Source organism: Benincasa hispida, chromosome 9 (assembly GCF_027475165.1).
Source record: "Benincasa hispida cultivar pf3 chromosome 9, pf3_genome.v1.1, whole genome shotgun sequence".
Taxonomy (NCBI): domain Eukaryota; kingdom Viridiplantae; phylum Streptophyta; class Magnoliopsida; order Cucurbitales; family Cucurbitaceae; genus Benincasa; species Benincasa hispida.
In genome coordinates this window covers 15,545,898-15,558,494 of record NC_143486.1, presented here as the reverse complement: position 1 = coordinate 15,558,494, position 12,597 = coordinate 15,545,898, and the positions used below count along the sequence as shown (strand labels likewise).

The 12,597-nt window shown below is 39.1% G+C and overlaps 1 protein-coding gene across 2 annotated transcripts in view; it reads right to left on the bottom strand.

The window, feature by feature from the left end:
• The window catches only part of SMC5 (structural maintenance of chromosomes 5), a 31,373-nt gene extending 20,955 nt beyond the window's left edge, over positions 1-10,418 (bottom strand). For both annotated transcript variants that reach the window (XM_039041685.2, XM_090317434.1), the window contains exons 1-3: positions 10,004-10,418; positions 525-702; positions 271-424 (exon numbers count right to left, since the gene is read on the bottom strand). In XM_039041685.2, the coding sequence (XP_038897613.1) occupies positions 271-424; positions 525-702; positions 10,004-10,047 (376 nt within the window). In that variant the 5' untranslated portion in view covers positions 10,048-10,418. The remainder of the gene's footprint in view (positions 1-270; positions 425-524; positions 703-10,003) is intronic.
• Positions 10,419-12,597: the final 2,179 nt, after the last annotated feature.

Here is a 12,597-nt window from a genome sequence, read left to right as displayed (position 1 = left end):
AAATGTAAGGGATTTTCAATGCAAGAAAAAGACTTTTAACTCGTGCTCCTTTGTATAAAGATATCTTTATATAGGGAAATAAATAGATAAAAAGAACCGAGCATGACATGTTCACGGACAAAAGAACGTGGTGTTTCCAGCTGTAGCTGAAGTCCACCTAAGCTTACCATGTAATGATATTTATAGACTCGCTACTATCTTGGCTCATAACATTAATGAACTTATCAGTTAGAAAGGTTGAAGATATGGACCATATACAAGATATTTTACCATTGAACAACCACTCAGATTTGTTATGTGTGTCCATTTTACGTGTAATTGTAATCTTTTCCTCTTTAGTATACCCTCTCAAGGTTATTCTAACATAACCAGACTCCTCCCCACGCTTCACGTATGCTCCAACACTGGTTGCCCTTCCAAGGAGCTGCAAAAGAAAGGTTCCAACCAATCTATACAAGAAAACGAGCTAGAAAAAAGACTTCCTCCAGGAAAGTATCAGGCCTATTAGTCAACATTTAACCAACCTGAGGCTCACCACCAAGGCCAAGGGCAATGGCACATACAATGGAGCTTTTACCAGATCCGTTAGGCCCAATTACAAGGTTTAGACGTGATCCTGGTTTACATTTCAAGTGGTTAAAGGTCATAAAGTTATGAAGCTCAATCTCAATTATACTTCCAGGCATATAATCATCTTCCCCCCTGAAGAACAAGAAAGGGTAAAGTATTCAGTATGATGTAAAACAAAAGTAATATAAAAATTGCACATAAATTTATTTCAACCCTAAATCTACACAAGAAAAATGAACATAAATAAAATTGCAACATTAACTCAGTAAAACTTCTAATTTCACAAATAATAGTTATCACCTATAGAAATGCCTACGCATTAAAGAAGGTATAAAATAAAGCATTTATTATGAGTTTTCCCTCTCGTCCTAGTCCAGTTTCAACATTTTGAAGTAATTTACTCCTGAATCTAAGGACCCCTCAGTGTTGGAAACTTCAATAAGAGGAACTTGGTCCTTTTAATGGGATTGGAAACTCTTAAAGAACTTGTAAATTCAAGCAACTTCTTTGTTGAGAAATGTTGGTATTAGGAGATTCGAAGGTGGAAAACTGATTTTAGAAGAAATCAAAAATCAGAAATCTTAAGGACCTAGAGTCTAGTGAGTGGGCCAGCTTATCAAATCTATTCCAGGATGTTGTCCTCAACCAAGATCCTAACTCGAAAAGATGGAAGTCAGATAGCAGTGCAGTTGTGAGTCTTTTTCTTGTACAACCCTTTGAATCATGATGTATAAAATTCTAGGACTCTTTGAGGGTGTTCGGGGTAAGGAGTGGAATAGTGAGGAGTAAGGAGTTATGAAGTCTAGGGAGTTGTGAATTCTTGGGGTTCAAAGTAGAAGGAGTTGATAAGGTACAAAATTGATGTTTTTAAGTAGCGGGATCTTTTATTAAAATGCTCTCTCCTCTCTCCTCCCCTTTCAAGCCCTCCGACGTCCACCTTCCCTTTCCGATCACCCTCACTTAACCCCATCCTTTCCTCTCCGGCCAGCCCTCCCTTCTATCCTTCTCTCCACCTTCCCTTTTCGATCATCCTCACTAAGCCCCTGTCCTCTCCTCTCAGGCCAGCCCCCCTTCTCTCCTTGTCTTCTCTTTCCCTGTTAACCTCTTCTCTGCCTCTCGAGCCTTTTCACCATTGTTTACAACATAATGGAACTAAAGAGTTGTCATATCTCAAACCATTTCTTCTGTATGTGGTGAGAGAAAAACGGCTTCTGGTTGGAAGATTTGAAGCGAGGTCAGAAAACTCTCCTTTCTTCGTTTGCAGCGCTTTGGCTGAATGATGGTCTTGGTAGACTTTTGAATGGACCAACTTTCGAATTCTTCCTCCTAAAGGAAAGAGTTGATCAGGGTTTCATCCGGTTAGCAAAGTTTCAAAGCAAGAATCAGTGGTACATTGAATGTGCAGTCTGGCCATCTTCAGGAGGCAGAACAAACATCCATATCCCTTATGGTGATGGTGAGACAGGGTGGCAGGAATTCAAGGAAATGGTGAGCTCATCTATCTCAGACCCCACATCAAAAGAACACCAAGTCCAGAAAGCACTCGGGTCTCGACCTCATTCCTCTACTCCGAGCAAGAGAAAACAAAGCAAGCCCTGTTTCTGGGTTAAAAAGGATTTTGAAGTCCTACAAGAAGACTTTCACCAACTATGGCTAGTGTCAAGGCTTTTTGTCCACAACGAATGGAAGGAAATAGCACGAGTCTTGGAAGATTCCTTCAGCTCCAATATCATTCTAAATCCCCTGCACGCAGATATGGCTTTAATCAGAGTTGAGCAAGGGGACCTAGCTAACTTGATTGATTCCTAGGGAAAGTGGCAACAAATAGGTCCCTTCCACCTTTTATTCGAAAAATGGAACTCGAAAAAACATGGTAGATCAACAGTCATGAAAGGTTTTGGGGGGTGGTTGAGCATTAAAAATCTCCCTCTCGATTTTTGGAGCCGAAATACCTTTGAAGCCATCGGAGCATACTTTGGCAGTGAAAGCATAGCGGTTGAGACCTTAATCTCAATAACTGTCAAAAAGCCAAAATCAAAGTTAAAAGGAATTTATGTGGTTACATCCTGGCGACTATTGAAGTCAAGCATGAAAGACTTGGCAGTATTTTCCCAAATTTTGGTGATATTCATTGTTTAGACCCCCCTGTTTTTAATTCTAGTGAAATTTCTATTGACAATTTTTCAAATCCTTCAGACTTATTTCGTTTAAATCAAGTTTTGAAGGATGAAGGTGTCGATCCCCTGGTTTTACATACAAAATGGTCTTTTTTAGCTTCTTCTCACTCGATTCCAGGCTACTCGAGGGACCCAAGAGTTCCATTAGAAAATGTTTTTCAGCCGGCAGACCAATCGGAGCGATTACTCCAGCCAAATAGATCCGATGAAAGGGAAAGGACAACAAAAGTTAAATGCCAAGGAAGTGGAAACGTCTCAGAGGTAGATGAAGAGTCGTCTTTAATGAAGAAAGAGAAGATCCCAGTCAGTCAATTTTTAAATAAAGGCGCCTCCAACATTTTAAATAAAAATGAAGAAGAAGGGGAAAGGTCACGACTTTATATCAGCCCTTCTGCCGACCTTCCTATTCCCCAAAAAGCATTTATTACGCAAGAATCATCTGAAAAGGAGCAGGGTAGAGAAACGTGTGACTCAGATTTTTTGTCTTCCTCTAAATCAGGAGAATCTGAAAAGTTCCCAAAGAAAGGACAGGTCAGTAGTCTACAAAGGGATCCGCAGAGAGGCCCCTGCCTTACTTTAACATCAGAAAATCCTAGCTGGCAATCAGGGAATGCCTCTGGCTGCTCTTCTTCACGCCAAAATCAACCAATCGCTCGGGATCATTTCTCCAAATTCTTCATCCGGAGAAAAACTTCTTTCAACAATAAATGGACAGGCATTCATGACATATCCTTAAAGGCAGCAAGGGTGGCTCTGGACTCTCCCATTCCAATACAGAACGACAGCAATCCGGACTTGCTAGAGGTTAGTTGCACAAAAATTCAAATCCCCTCTCTGACCTCAAACAAAGCCTCCCCCATCCCACGTTCCTTACAGTTTAATCACACCAGATTCACCATCCCGGAATCAATTTGCACCTTCATAAGGGGATTACCCTGCTCCCCTCCTAACCCAAAAAGTTCAGAAGCTTTGGAGTTGGACTCACCCTTTGGAGTTGGACTCACCCTTTAGTACAAGTAGTGCAAAACTGGAATTTTGCCCTGTCGCTGCTCAAGTTGAAAGACTTCAAGACTTTACCCTCGGTCTCGACCTACAAACTTTATTTTCCTTTGAAGAGAGGGATTTCCTTTCAGAGCATCACACTCCTTGTTCCCCACCAGCACAGTTGCCAGAAATTCCAGAAATTCTAGACCACTTAACATCCATTGTTAAGGATTGTGGCTTCACCTTGGCCTGAGGTTCCCTTCTCCTGCCAGCCTCCTACCCTATACTTAATGAAGATACTCTCCTGGAATACAAGGGGTCTTAAAGACTTAAACAAAAGAATTTCACTCAAAAGGTTACTCAAAATTCTACATTCGAACTTAGTACTTATACAGGAATCAAAGAAGGAAAATTTTGATGCTGCCTTCATCAAATCAATTTGGAGTTCTAAGGAAATTGGTTGGGAATCAATGGAATCCTTTGGCAAGTCTGGTGGCCTGTTAACAATGTGGGATAGTAGCAAAATTGAAGTAATTGAATCTCTCAAAGGAGGTTATTCCCTGTCGGTCAAATGTCGTATCCTACGCAAAAAAATATGCTGGGTCACTAATGTTTATGGACCAATTGATTATAAGGAGAGAAGATATGTATGGCCTGAACTTTCTGTCATTTCAGGTTACTGCCTTGAAGCTTGGTGCCTAGGAGGGGATTTTAACATAACCCGTTGGAGTCATGAACGATCACCTATTGGAAGATATACCAAAGGCATGAAACTCTTCAACAATTTCATTGATTCAGCCAGCCTACTAGAAATTCCTCTATCAAATAGGAAATATACATGGTCCAGAGGAGAAAATTCCATCTCTAAATCTCTGCTGGACAGATTCTTTATCAATAAGGAATGGGATGAACTGTTTACCAACTCAAGGGTGGTTCATCAGGTTCGTCTCCTTTCTGACCACTTTCCATTACTCTTAAGTGCAGGCTCTATTAGCTGGGGCCCCTCTCCCTTCAGATTTTGTAATAGCTGGCTATCAAATAAAGAGTGTGTCATCTCCATCGAAAACTCATGGAAAAACAGCAATATAAAAGGATGGCCAGGTTATGTCATCAATGCAAACTTAAGGCTGGTCAAAGAAGCATTAAAAAAATGGTCAGTTGAATACCAAAAAGCTCAAAACAGAGAAGAGATGGCCTTGTCAAAGGAAATAGCTTCAAAAGAAGCTCAAATTGATTCACTGGGCTGGGATTCTGTGATGGCAGCCAACATCTCCAAGTTAAAAACAAAATTACTGAGCATTTATAGGCTAAAAGGAAGAGATCTAGAAATGTAAGCTAAATTGGATGAAATTGGGGGATGAAAACTCTAGTTTTTTTCATCGGTTTTTGGCAGCAAGGAAAAGGAAGAATCAGATCAATGAGCTCCTCAATGACCAAGGGGTGCCTACAAACTCTTCCAAAGAAGTTGAAGGAATTATTCTAAGCTTTTATGACTCCCTCTACTCAAAATCCCCAGGTATCTGGTACCTACCAGCCTCCTTAAGTTGGCCCCAAGTCACTAAGTCCAGAATGCTTCTCTCATTGCAAAGTTCAGGGAAGCTGAAATTGTTTTGGCCATCAAATCTTTGGAAAAAAATAAAGCCCCCGGACCAGATGGCTTTACTACAAAGTTTCTCTTGAGATTTTGGTCTTTGATCAAGGATAAGCTCATCTTGCTCTTCGAAGACTTTCACTCTAGTGGCAAATTGAATGCTTGTGTTAGAGAAAATTTCATTTGCCTCATCCAAAAGAAAGAAGATGCAGTTTCCATAAAGGATTTCAGGCCAATCAGCCTTACTACCCTAACTTACAAAGTAGTGGCAAAGGTTCTTGCTGAAAGATTGAAAAAAGTAATGAACTCCATCATTGGCCCATCTCAGAATGCTTTTATTGAAGGAAGACAGATTCTCGATGCAGTCTTGATTGCTAATGAAGTGGTGGAAGAATATAGAGCGAAACAGATGAAGGGTTGGATTCTCAAGCTTGATATGGAGAAAGCTTTTGACCGGGTGGATTGGTCCTTTTTAGAAAAGATCTTAATAGCAAAAAATTTTGACTCCAATTGGATCTCATGGATTTTGGGCTGTATTCAAGACCCTAAATATTCAATTATCATCAATGGAAGGCCTCGAGGTCGCATTTTTGCTTCATGAGGCATTAGACAAGGTGATCCATTGTCCCCTTTCCTCTTTATCTTATTAAGTGAGGTTCTCGGTTCTATCATTGAAAAGTTGTATGTATGTTAATGGAGTGTATGAGGGCTTTATGGTTGGAAAGGAGATGATTCATGTTCCATTGCTCCAATTTGCTGATGACACCCTCATATTTTGTAAATATGACAACAAAATGCTTCTAAAACTGAAAGAGGTAATCAGTCTTTTCGAATGGTGTTCTGGTCAAAAGGTTAACTGGGAAAAGTCAGCCCTCAACGGAGTTAATATAGAAGAAAGGGATTTGTCCTACATGGCTGGACTCCTTAATTGCAAGGCTGAAACTCTCCCCCTCACTTATCTTGGTTTTCCCCTTGGAGGATATCCTAAGCAATACTCCTTTTGGCAGCCCGTGATTGAAAAGGTTCACCGGAAACTAGATAAATGGAAACGGTTCAATCTCTCAAGGGGGGGCAGGGCAACTCTCTGTTCCTCAGTTCTTTCCAACCTCCCAACGTACTACATGTCTATTTTTTCAATGCCGGATTCAGTGGTCTCTTCCCTAGAAAGATTAATCCAAAATTTTTTTTGTGAAGGCCATAAAGGAAGTAAAATCAATCACCTGGCTAAATGGAGCTTAGTTTCTCAGTCTCACCTTAATGGAGGTCTCGATTTGGGAGGCCTTAAAGTCAAAAACACGGCCTTGCTAGCCAAATGGGGCTAGCGGTACATGATGGAAGGGAACTCCTATTGGCGGAAGATTATTGCCAGCATCCATGGCAAGGGTCTCTTTGATTGGCATTCTTCAGGGAAATATGGGAATAGCTTGCGAAGCCCGTGGATAAATATCTCTAAAAGCTGGTCCAAATTGGAAGTTTTAGCTCTTTTTGTTGTTGGTGAAGGAAATAGAGTCAGCTTTTGGTCCGACCCTTGGCTTTTCCCTTCTGTCTTGTCCTCTCAATTTCCCTCTTTATTTAAGATCTCCTTACTGCCAAGGGGCTCTGTAGCTGATCACTAGGATCATTCCCTACACTCTTGGTCCATCACTTTCCGTCGATTGTTAAAAGATGAGGAGATTGATCATTTTCAAGCCTTGCTGCTTGCATTATCAAAAAAGTCAGTATCATCCAACCCAGACAGCCACTATTGGTCCTTGGAAGCCTCAGGTTCATTCACAGTTAAGTCCCTCACAGCCCACCTCTCCTCGAAGAGCCCATTGGAGATCTCCCTGTTTAAAGCTCTTTGGAAATCCAAAAGTCCAAGGAGAGTTAATATTCAGATATGGATTATGCTCTTTGGCCTGTTAAACTGCTCCATGGTTCTACAAAGAAAATTACACTCAGTCACCTTGCTGCCTTCAGTTTGCCTCCTATGCAATTCGGCAAGTGAAGACTTACAGCACCTTTCCTTCTCATGCACTTTTGTGGAAAAGTGCTGGTGGTCTTTGTTTGACATGTTCAACTTCGTTGGGGTCTTCAGTGATAGCTTCAAAAGCAACCTAACTTATATCCTCTTAAGTCCCTCTCTTACAAAGAAGCCACGGTTGCTTTGGACTAACATGGTCAAGGTCATTCTGTCAGATATTTGGTTTGAAAGGAATCAGAGAATTTTCCATGATGTTTGGAAAAATTGGGAGTTTCGTTTTAATTCAGCTAAAAGAAACGCTTCAGCTTGGTGCTCCTTGACCAAAGAATTCGAAGACTTCTCAATTCAAGACATATTTTTAAATTGGCAGGCTTTTATCTTCCCAGCACCTTAATTTATTGTCTTTTAGCCGATTTTCTGCCTTCTCCTTGTTGTTGTTCTCTCACTACTTGTCAAGCAGGCCCGGGTTATCCCTTATCTGTTTTGTTTTTGTTTTGCTTTTGTTTAATCTCTATACACTTTGTATAAATCTCTTGTACTTTGGAGCATTAGTCTCTTTTTATATATTTATAATAAAGAGGCTCGTATCCTTTTCAAAAAAAAAAAAGTAGCGGGACTCACGAACTCCTTGGGCCAAACAATGAGTGGAGTTCATAACTCCCACTTTCCAACTCCTACTTTCAAACTCCTTGGGCCAAACATGCCCTTTGTGATTATCTTAACTCATATTCTTTGGTTTTTTTAAAGGTCAGTTTAGCTAAACTAAGTCTTAGTTAACTTATGTTATTTAGACTAACCTTTGTAATCTTACCCCTTTCCCTCAAGCCTATATGAAAAAGACACAGTTTGCCAAAAAGAATGATGGAAGATTGCTTGAGGAAATGCCAATCTCCCTCAAGAATGATTTGGAAGATCCAAAACAGAAAACATAATAACAATGAGTAGAGAAAATCCCTAAAGCTAACATGTTCGAGTGGCTCAGGATGAAAGCTAGTGACACGCTTTAGCACATGGAAATTGAACGAGAAATGGTGTTTCTAGCCTTCTAACTAGGAGAGAAAGCTCTACAAGCTTCCCCTCCTGCACGTAATAAGAAAATAACCAAATCAGTCAAATTTAGAATGACTTCATGAAGTCCTTCTTTAAGAGTTAAACTTCCATTGGTGTCCATATTTCAAGGATTTGGAAATTTTAGTTCAAATTTTGTTCATGGGTGAAGGATGAAAGCATCACTTGTTTTTCTTCCCCTTTCCTTCTAGAATGCTTTCATAGCCAAGGTCCAAAGCGAAGAAATTTTTTAGGTTCTGACCCTCCCAAATCTACTCATTGATATACAGGTTTAGGATGCCCACTACGTTATGGAGAGTTCATTGTGACACTAAATGCCCTGAATTTATCAAGATTCCATCCAAAAGAATTTTCTACTTGTTTATATGCCGTCTAGCAAAATCTTCATTTAAAGATTTTTGTAAGATGAGATCCATACAAAACTTATATTGACATCAAATACAAAGGAGTTCTTTACACCAGAGAGGTCATAATGGTTAAGAATTTCATGAAAGGGCCTAGTTCCAAGTCCCCATGATCCTACCAAAACTGAAAGTGACACGCCAACACCAAGACCCCTCCAGTGTTTTAAACCTTCAAAAGTTATGAGGGTCAATGAACCAACTAAGACGAACAAAATATTTGGTAACGATAACAATGAGCATAAAAGAATCAACTAAGACAAGATGTTTAGCATTGTTCTTTTCTGGATAGAAGATGTACACCATTTCTTTGAACTAACAGCTCCTCTTCTTAGTTTTTGTTAGAGAGTGTAGCTAAATTTAGCAACTTTATTTATTTATTATTATTATATTTTTTATATCCGTAAGTGTCTGGGCTAGCTTACGTGCACCTCAACTAATCTCACGGGACAACCCGTCTAACCTTACAAAATTTGGGTGTCAAGGAAACCCATAGAATATTAAATCGTAGGCAGCCACTATGGGTTGAACCCATGACCCTTGGCCCTTTGGCATTCTTTTGATATTCCCACTACCACTAGACCAACCCATGATGGTTCAATATTTAGCCACTTTTTCAAATAGTATAACAACGTACGATAAGTTGTCCGGCATATGGTCCTCTTCGTTATCTCTTTCATATGTCTACTTTCAGCAGTAACTTCTACTTAATGGCAAGCTCATCGCTCAAGCTAATTATCATGAGCAAGAGCAACACTGAATAGATCATTTCTACTTTCTGGTTTTTTCTTCCTTGCCTCTGTTATTCTGTTCGTCTATTCTATAAAGTTGATATTAAACATTAAAAAAAAAAAAAAAAAAAGGATACAACTAATAATTCCATAAACAAACAGGAGTATGCGTAGGGAAAATTCTGACTCGTTTTGAAATGACAGGAAACGGAGGACCACGAAAATAACCAAAATCAATGTGAAGAAGCTGAACTTCATTCTCCAAGACCACGAGAAGAAATGTAAAGCGAGGTGATTGAAGCTCAAACAAACAAAAATACTGGAATCCTTAACTTCCTGTTTTCCATACACTTTCTCGACTCCCAAACATATGTCAAAGAACTACGCAAGCAAAACCCTAGTTCTAACACCAATATCACACTAGAGTAAAAGAAACAACATACGAAGATAAAGCGGAATGGAAGAAAAATGCAAATATTTCAACAGTGGGCCAACAATTGAGTGATGGTGATACGGACCTCGTAATCCTAGGGCGCTTAGCGCGATGCTCGGATTCCGCCATAGCATAAAGGTTGTCGAGCTTTGAAGATATGGAATTTCAACGATCCCGTTTGGTGATCAGTGAGAGTTAGGGTTTCAGTGAGGAACCTGGAAAAGAACAGTGGGGAAAATGGCGCGAACCATAAATCGAACCGTTAAATGCAATTTTTCTTGGATTTATTTTTCTTCTAAACTTGCCCCTTGTTTAAAATTTTATTATTAGGCTAAATTAGGGAAAATACTCCATTAATTCGAGAGACACTAGTGATATCTTAAATGTGTTATTTTGCCCAGCTGAGGTCAAATTACGAAAATGTCTCTGAGGCAGGTGCGCATGGCATTGGACGCCAAAGACCAAAAGGCATAGCAGACGAAAGTGTCGCGCAATGCCATAGCGTTGCGACGCCTACACAATTTCTATAAATATCTCCTTAGCCGCCTAGGTAAAGTTGTATTTGAACTCCAACCTCATTTTAGATTTTTCTTCTACTTTTCATTATGTAATTCTTATTTTGGTTTAATCTTTTAGCATCAATTAGACTCAAATGTAGTAGTAAAACTAATAGAATCATTAAATCAACCAAGATGTATGTGATAAAGGAATGAACACTTACTTGATGATTTAATGATGAATATGAACACTAGTCCCATTATCGTATGTTCTCCAATTCGAGTGTGTTATTCTTTTGGAATAAAAAATCACGCAGAGATTGAGAGAAGGCGCAATAACATGAGAGAAGAATTGTCTACCACCTATATATAGGCAACTGCTCACATTTCGAACAACTATCCACTCACCACTAACTTAGGTAACTATCCACATTTTTGGTAACTACCAACTCGTCCACTACATGGATAACTACATGAGATTAGTTTTTAAAAACACTAAATAATAGAAAAACACCTATATTTTTCAAACTTCACACAACACCATTCCAACTTATAAATTTTACAGTATAGGACGGAGAGATTTACATCCAATAATTGTCTCTTTAATACTACACTAATCATCATCATGTGTACAATAATAATAATCATCAATTACTTAAACTATATGAATCAATATTATAAATCAAACTTATTTCTAATATAACCTTCGCCATTAGAAGAACATTAAACATGATTTGTGGTTAAAATAAGTCCTTTCTTGCTTAGGGTTCGAATGGAAACCCATTGGATTTGATTGTGAGAACTTGTTTTACTAAATTGTTTGTTGATTTTTTGTGGTTCTTGAATGAAATTTAATTTCTATGCTTTGAATTCGTGAATGATTTCGTCAATCTTTGTATTTTCATTGTTCTAGAGAATTAACATATGATATGTGACATATAACCGTGCGTTAATCATTAAGTATCAAAGATCAAAAGTGTTACAAAGAGGAACTGCTTGATAATTTGTGCATCCTCCAAGATAAATAACTCATCCACCTAGCTCGCATTCCAAACTTCGTCAATATCAAGCCACTACCTTGCCTTAAGTGTTTGAGCCACTAGAGATTGGTCCTTATTTATGATTTTCTAGGAATTCTTTGCAAGCCTGACTTGGTTAAAAGGGTGTACATCCCTAAAGCTCATATCACCTATGTCCTTTGGAGTAGTCTTTGCCAACTAACCTAACATATCTTTTAGCCTTTTCCAAAGCTTCCTCACAAAAGATCTGCCATAATTTGATTCAACTCATTACAAGTTGTCAAAGGAAGTTTAAAGCAGCTGAGGAGATAAGTAGGGATAGCATGAGCCATCGCCTTCATTAATACTCACTACAAGTTTTCAACACAACTCTCTCTTAGATCCAACCAGTTGGGTGTTTTCTATGGTGGAATTTTCTGGAAGTAGCTCCAAAGTCCAACCTTTTGTTTGAATGATAGATGAACTAAGATCCTCCACCTTCTTCTCTAGAGGCCACATGAGACCCCGTCCTCGAGCTCAGGGGTCCTTCAAAGTCAATTCTAAAGCATTTGTTGGAAGCGATGATGTGGGTGGTCTGGGAGTGTGGTTGCGGGGTTCTGATGGTGAAACTTTAATGGTTATGGAGAAGACTAGTCTTTCATCGGTTCAGTGGAGCTTGCTGAGGCTATGGCTCTCTTCGAAGGCACCTCTAAGACCATTGAGGCAGGTATTGATCCCCTTTGGACTAAGACTGACTCCTTCGTTCTACTTATATATTACTGGTTGATTCTCTGCTATAATTCTAGAGTACATAATAGAGATTTTCTTAGGTAGACCTTCGACTCGAAATTCTAGACCTTTTGACAAACTTTTTTATTAGGTGCTAATATACTCATGAAAAGTTGTGGGAAAAGATTTTACATCTAAAATGTATCACGTCTTTTCGCTATGAAATTATCATTGCCGCCTACACATTCTAAATTTTCAAATAAAATACTACTCTTGGTGAATACTATATTTTTGCTGGAGAAGTGTGTAGTTAAGCTTTGGATGATAGCCATTGATAGTTTGTTGACATGGAGCTTTCGAGCATGTATAGATGGTGTGTTGTGTATTGTTTATTGTATTTGCCAAAAACATAAATTATTTGGTATCATAACGAGATTGTTGTCTGATTCTACTGT